General features: G+C 25.4%; 1 protein-coding gene across 1 annotated transcript; it reads right to left on the bottom strand.

The window, feature by feature from the left end:
• Window positions 1–295: 295 nt before the first annotated feature.
• Window positions 296–7,455, bottom strand: LOC123296398. The gene is made up of 3 exons (XM_044877897.1): window positions 7,273–7,455; window positions 3,246–3,445; window positions 296–520 (listed from the first exon to the last, which is right to left on the bottom strand). Exons 2-3 carry the CDS (start codon window positions 3,408–3,410, stop codon window positions 296–298), a joined length of 390 nt encoding a protein of 129 aa, XP_044733832.1. The 5' UTR covers window positions 3,411–3,445; window positions 7,273–7,455.
• Window positions 7,456–8,001: the final 546 nt, after the last annotated feature.

Genomic DNA, 8,001 nt, shown 5'->3' with positions numbered 1-8,001 from the left:
AGCTCAAAGCATAAAATAATGAAATGAAAGCTTTAAACAAAATTTTTTAAGTTAATCTTTAAAATTAAATACCACACTTGGATTTAAGAACACCTCTTTTTAAAATTTTCTTTTTTTAAAAACATTTATACACAACAGATAATTATAATGAATTTTCTTTTAAAATTTTCAGTTTTTTTTTGTTAAACCCTTTTTTTTGTCATTATCAGAAGGTACCTTGGACATTTTTATTTGAAAATAAATTATTTTATAATAATAATTTTTTTTATAAATAATTAATCTAAATATAATATATTTACTTTTTTTGTTCAGTTTCTAGCGAATCAATTTGCTGTTGTGATGATGGTAAAGATCGTTTGAAATATCGTTTACCAGGCATTATACCCAATTCGCGTAATAATTCACGTTGATTGGTTCGTGATTCACCATTTCGAATATCATTTGGTACAATCTGTACCGATGGTTGTCCTGCACTTCCACATTCAAGTGAAGATGAACGTTGAATTTCACTTTCCAATAACTGTAAAAAATTACTTACTGTAAGGCTAGTGTACGTAAAAAAGTTTCAAAAGGAAGTATTTGCCTATGTTTTTCTATTTCTTACGATTTAAGGTTGTCCGAGCACCAAGGCAATTTTAAATAAAAAGCTTCATTTATTTCAATAAATAAATGACTTCAACAGCAGGCATATTTAACATTGGTTCTATGGTAAAACGGTGGATGGAGGATATGTTTTCATAGATTTGTATTAAACTAATCGGTGAAAAAAAAGAAGCTATTTAAACTAAAGTTTAAACCATAGTAATAAATTATTGAAAGGAAAAATCCCGTTGTGTCCGCCCAAATTAAGGATGTATGAGCACGGTAGTGGGGGCACAAATTTAAAAAATATATTTGTGCAATTTTGATGGTGACTTATGTCATAACTTGACAATATAAGACGAAAAGTAAGAATAAATTTTTCGATATCTAATGTAATTTTCAAAATATCGATAAACGCAAAATTTGTTTAATTACTTAGCTTTCGATATTTCGAAAACCGAGTCCGATATCGAAAAATTTTCTTCTTATTTTTCGTCTACATTCATGAAGTTATAACAAAATTCATCATCAAAGTTGAAAATATTGTACAAATAATTTTAACCCAAATCTAAAATTGCCTTGGTACTCCTACTACCTTAACAGATTTTTGGGATAAAGTTATTAAAACAATTTCAGTAGATCGTGAATATAGAGATACTTCTTAGCTTTAGAATTTAAAAACTTTGGACTAAACTTTTAACACTCTTCAAGATATAGAAGTAAGTGTATGTATATATTATAATTTATCCCTATATATTATAAATGTGAAAGTAAGGATGTTTGGTTGTTTGTTTGTATGTTTGTTTGTTATGCTTTCACGCAAAATCTACGGATTGGATTTGAATGAAACTACGCAACAATATAGGTTATACATCAGAATAACACATTAGCAATAAATTATAAAAATATAGTTTAAATTTAATTGAAATAAAAAATTTAATTTAATCTGACATTTTACTGATCCATCTATGATCATCATTTTGAACCATAAGTTAAAGATTTCTGTAAAAATTTATAATAGTAAATGTCAAACAAATCAAGACCATTTTTTCTGATATACCCAATGGATTATGACTATTTCACTCTTAAACATATTGTACTATGCATATATTTAAGCTGTGTAAAACAATCCCTTCGAGTGTTATTGAAGGGGGTTAAGTAAGAGCAAGAGAGGTGGAGGCAAAAAATCGGTGATTTTTACTTTTAAGTCCAGTGAAGCGGGCGGGTATCAAGCTAGTAACAAATAAAAATGCGACTATACTTGTTTCATTGTTCTGATCAAGTGAAGGTGCGTTATGGCAAACACATATTTAAAAAAAAATTGAACACAAATGACAATCGAATATGAGAATATGAAATTTTTAAATTAATTCCCTAGGCACAATCTACTCCGGAAGTTTGTCCATTTCCAGCATATCAATGAAGTTGTATAATATAATAAAAATATTTTTTCCAGTTCCAGGTGTATTCATTCATCTCAGTATCTTTTCCATAGCAAGCGCGCAATTAACCTTTAATCTACATTTCTCTTTACGAATAAATTCATTAATAATTCAGTATTTTAGAAATAGCAGTTTGAGTATTAAGGTAGTTCCTCCGCGACAGTCCAGTCAAAAAGTTTTGGACTAATACTATCATTCAGTGCATTAACTGTGCTATGACTATTATACATATACCATATATTATTTTCACAAGACTGTAGTTACTCACAATTATATCTTCTATACGTATACACACACACACTATGATATATACCTTTACCATTAGTCTTTATATCCTTTCCACAAAAAATTATCGCTAAAACGAGTTATTTATTTAAGTTTTTTGTCGAAACTATATGGTAAATAATTTTTATTTTTTTTTTATATATTTTCTAAATATAGTATTCTACATTATATTAGTTTTTCATAGAGATGGTGAACGTCATTCATTGATAAATAAATATAATATTTGTAAATTTGTGTATTTTTATACGCTTCTCCCATGTACACGTACAAATTGCGTCACTTTTAATTGCTAATATCTCATGTATGACATGGTAAATCATCTTCTAATTTTAACAGCATGTGTATTATGAATTAAATATTTTATATTCTCAGTTTTGAGAAATTCTTGAAATATCACTTTCGTGTAGGTACTACCTTAAGTATGAAAAGCAATAGCTACTCGGACGACTATTGTTATTTATTCGTTGCACGGTTTATCATTTAAAATTCCAAAACACACAGATTTTCTAGAGTAAAAACGCTACTTGAAAGTCGCTATTCCTTTCAATTTCAGAAAAAAATTATTTGTATCAGATTGATTTATTTTTTAACAGATGTTAAAACACTTTTCATTCGATTTTTTTTTAATTTTACGAGATCTAAGTACGAGATTTAATATATATAAGTAGAAGTTTTACCTGTTTTATCTATAGAAAAAGTGAAGCAATATTATCAAAAATGTATGTGATTATTCAAAATTTGCTATTCACAACATGTTTGTCTGATTTTTTTTAAAAACTATTTTAAAAGTGTTAGTCATGAATAACATATCAAAAATACGAGTTAGCATTGAATAACATATCAAAAATTCAAATTTTTATCTATACATTGCTTTAATATGCGATCAACCTTAGGTAAATTTTTTGTAAAAATAATAAAAAGAAAAGAAATACTTACATCACGTAACAATTCACGAAGTTTATCTAAACGATCATCTTGTGATCGTGTTGGTAAATATCGACTCTCAATAATTTCAATATTATTTAATATTAAAATACTGAATATTGTAAAATATATCCATAATTTTCCCATTGTTTGCGACATATTCTGTTGACTTCTCATTTTGTTGCTTCTGGTTTGTTTTTCTTTGATTATGCCTACAAAATAAAATAAATATTTTTACTATTTATACTCCATACTTTCATTCAATGGAAAATTATAGAAGCGTAGATACCACCATATCTATTATAGTAATGATATGGGGCCTACATACTCGTAAGGCTCTGTACTTGAATAAAAAAATTAAATAAAAAATTGAGATAATATTTGATTTATTTCAAAGATGATTTAATTTAATATTGAACTTTGTAATTTTTCGAATTTTCAATAGAGAAGTTGTATTTTTTTTATTGTTATTTTTAACTTTACTAAAATTACTAGGGCAAATTTAAAAAGAATTTCTGTACTGTAAATTTAAACGCATCAGTTCAGTGACGTCAATACGTATCGCTTTAGTATTGCCACCGGACGGAGAAATGATAAAATAACATGTATGATGATTAATAGTTTGTTTCTCAACTTGTTTTAAATATATTTTAACATAATTATGATTCCGATTATAGCTCACAGCCTCAACCGATATCAGCCAATCACAATCTCATTTTTTATTCACAAATATATCTATTTTTATACCCTATATATATGAAACATATATCAAGGTATACTAGTTTTAGTCCCAAGTTTGTAACGCTTAGAAATATGAATGCTACAAACAAAATTTTGGTCTAGATGTTCATAAAATTAACTAATAATTCCATTTCCGATTGTCCATCCGTCTGTTGGTCTGTCCGTCTGTCCGTGAACACATTAAAACAAAAACGAGATATGAAGCTAAATATTTTGTAGCGTGATTAGGACGAAAAGTGAGTTCGAGACCGTAAATAAGCAACGTAGGTCAATTAGATCTTGGGTCGTAGGATTCATTTGTTAGAAATATAACAAAAGTTTAAATGCAAAAAAATGTTCCTTATAAAAAAAATTACAACTTTTGTTTGGCACATTTTTTCATAACCACCATTGTTTTCCCGCGAGGGAGTAAATTAGGGTAAAACTTTGGTTTCCATTTTTTCTTAAACTATAAAAGATAGAAATAAAAAGAAATTAAAATTTGTAGGTATAGCTTCAACTCGTGATTTCGAAATACAACAAAAGTTTTCTAGAAAATATTTCGAAAAATCTTCGAAAGTACCAAAACTAGAACAAATAGCGGCCTATCGACCACCATAAATGTGTTTATTTTTCTAATTTATTTAAAAAAATGCAAGTGTTGATATTGAACACTGTCTTTAAAGGATATTAACAATTAACTTTTTTAATAATAAATAATAGAATTATTAACTTTAAAAAAAAATTACTTAAATATACTTAATTAAGATTAATAATTATTATTTCATTTATAAATGAATTTGTGAAAAAAAAAATAATGCAACTTGTCTATTTTGTGAATTTATCAATTTTGTAAATGTACCAACTCATTTTAATTACCGATCTTTTTAACTATTAAGTCTCTACTCGGAGTTAACTACGCCACTGGGTAATTATAATGGAAAATAGATATAAAGATATAAAATTGATTAAAATATTTTCATACATCAATGATTCGATAATTCTAGTTAAACTAATTACAAAAATTATTTAAGGGTTCGTTCGAATCATTAATTTAGTATTGACAGTAAATTATTTATAATGTTAAAAATAAAGAAATTTAAGTTATCTAAGTTATTCCATAATTTTACTATCTTTGAAGAAAGATTAATTGGAAAATTGTTTAATGTTTTAAGGCAATTGCAAGAACTATATTATACATTATAAGTCAATTTATAAAGTAAAATTTAACGAAGTTTATTCTATTATATCCTAATTTGGTGTAAAATTTGAGGAAAACTATTTTCATTTAACGTTCCAAATTAATAACAAGAATCATTTTAGATTGTGCACATTTTAGTTGGTTTTAATAGAATTATAATATAAAATTTAGAAATAGTTAAATTTTCAAATAATTATCTTTCAAGAGTTATTTAAAATCGTATAATAATGGTTCAAGTGTTTTTGCTTTTACTAATTATAAATATTTCATTTCAAAGTAATTTGACAAATATTTTAATAAAATGCACAACAATTCGATATTTTTCGAATTAATATTAATTAAAAAGTATAAAGATACCGTTCATTTTTGGAATTATTTGCAATAACTGCACTTTTTAAAATCTGTGCCCTGCAAATTGTTAATTTGTCCGCCATCATATCATTGATGAATATCTTCTTTTCTCTTCTAATAATAATTTAATCGACTCTCGAACACTTTTTTATGACACAATGTTCGTGTTAAAACATTTTGAAAATTTCAAAATGTCGCTTTTTCGAGAATCGGACATGGTTGATAATGTCCAAGAGTCGATAATCTTCTTAGTTGAATACGAAAAAAAGTAGATATTCATTAATTGTAAGTCAATGGAGTAATCAATAGTTTTCCAAGCTCAGAACTTAAACAACGCAATCTTCTCAATATCGCCCTTTCTCAATGTTGTAAGACTATTTAAGGACTACATTGAAACAAATTTTTAACTTGTTTCAATAAAAAAATAAGTCAAAAAAATTTAGGCTAGCTTTATACCTATAAAGAATAACAGACAAAAGAATAAAGATGGTGATTAAAGATTTGAAATATGTAAAATTTGCAACAGTTGGATTCATGTATTTGGTTCATTAGAACCGCTCTACTCAAAGATTGGAGTCATAATAACAAAATATAAGGATTTATTACAATTATAGTAGGGAACCAGTAGAATAACGAAATACAAATTTATCCATGGGTCACAATTGTATACTAAATAAAAGAATTCAAGAGAAAATAGTTTTTAGCTCCGAGGTTTTCATTGAGCTATGATTTTATTAAATTTTTTTAGCGAAATTTTTGTCTTTTTGTTTTGAAAAGTTTTAAATATACCTATACACTTCAAGTTAACTTTAATACAATATATGTAGTTAATAAATGTATAAGCCAATATTTATTTCATATAAAGGATGGCCTATTAAGTACGCTGTATTTAATTTGAAATAAATAAATTAAAAAAATAGTGGGTATTTCTTCACAATAAAAAAAAATTATGTTCAAGTTCAAGACAAGAAAATATATTCTAAGAAAGCTACTTTCATATTTAAGAACATTAACAACCAAGTATTTAATTCTATCCAGTAAATTTTTTACTATGTTGGTTGAACAAAATTGATTAATGTTAAAAGCAAGTAGTTGCTATATAAACCAATCCAGAAAAATAAAATAAAAGCAGTAATTATTAATTTCTCATATTTTCAATTAATATGTTCGAAAAAAATTCGATGAATCACTTTTTTGTAAATTCGTAGATATATTTGGCTAATGAGGAACACTTTTCAACTATTCGATTCAGGGTAAAGTTTGATTTTTTAATTTATAGATTTCATTTATACATGAGAAAGTACTTAACTAAATTTATATGTATCATTTAGAATGCTTAAGGCAATTCTTTTAGATAAGATCCACCTATAAAATTCCTGCGTTGTACAGTTTAAAACTATTTTAAATATGAATAGAAAACTGAATTCACAATTGAAAAAATACAAGCAATATAGCAGTTAAAACTAATTTATCTAACTTGAAAACTTCAGATTTCGAAAGTTACTTGTTGCAATTATTATGGAAGACATTCTGTGGATTTATCTTTATTATCTATACCTGGGACAAACGAAAGATTCTAGCTTAGTTATTTATGTACTTCCAAAAGTCGAATTACCAAATTTATAAATTCAAAAATTTATAAGAGTATTTTTGACTTGGAAATTATAAAATTGAAATAAAAACTTTAAATAATAAATTACTGATTTTTAAAATGCACTAAAGGATCACTTAAAGTAAAATTATAAATTCGAGAATAAAGTACACTACCTTGTACTTTCAACAAATAGATTTTCTTCAATGAATAATTTATTAAAACAATTTTTTATGATTATTCACTACTTTTAAATGATGCGTGAAAATACGTTATTATATTCTCTGCTATTTAGGTATTATATGATATATATTCAGCACTGCGTGTAACTTTGACTTCGAATGTTCGAACTATATATTCGATGAAATGATACTGTTACAATTTTGTAACGATGCATCCCTTTATAAATGATCGTTACAAGTATTGTCATCTTTATCTAATAATACGTTGTATCTTTGTCATTTTGTATATATTATATTATATATATACATACCTATATGTATATTATATATATGTAAAACGATTATTTCTTATTGTACGATATATATATACATGTATCGAATATTTCGTTCAAGATAAACTGTTATTTCGATAATTATGTGGAACAAGAGTTATGTACTGTTTTATCAAAATTAATGTACTGACTTAATTAACATTAATCTAATATAGAAAATTAATTTCCATACTTTCTAAGTTCTTTTTTTTATAAAATCTCAATACTAAAATGTTATCTTTTGAATGAGATATTGAGATTATGAGAATAAACAGCAATTATTTCTATTTCTATAAATATTTTTAATTACATTATTATATTATAATATGGTAATACTGTAGGTAATTATTAAATATATAAACAATTATTTTTTATTATAAAATTATAAAACAAAAAATTTTTTTTAATATTT

Source organism: Chrysoperla carnea, chromosome 1 (genome assembly GCF_905475395.1).
Source record: "Chrysoperla carnea chromosome 1, inChrCarn1.1, whole genome shotgun sequence".
In the NCBI taxonomy this organism is placed as follows: Eukaryota; Metazoa; Arthropoda; class Insecta; order Neuroptera; family Chrysopidae; genus Chrysoperla; species Chrysoperla carnea.
This window is presented reverse-complemented; position numbering and strand designations above follow the sequence as displayed.

Bases quoted from the DNA above. Each gene is read 5' to 3' on its own strand.
- LOC123296398 (XM_044877897.1), bottom strand. From the start codon at position 3,410: ATGAGAAGTCAACAGAATATGTCGCAAACAATGGGAAAATTATGGATA. The intron at 521-3,245 runs GTAAGTATTTCT...AATTTTTTACAG, and splicing joins TTCGTGAATTGTTACGTGAT to TTATTGGAAAGTGAAATTCA.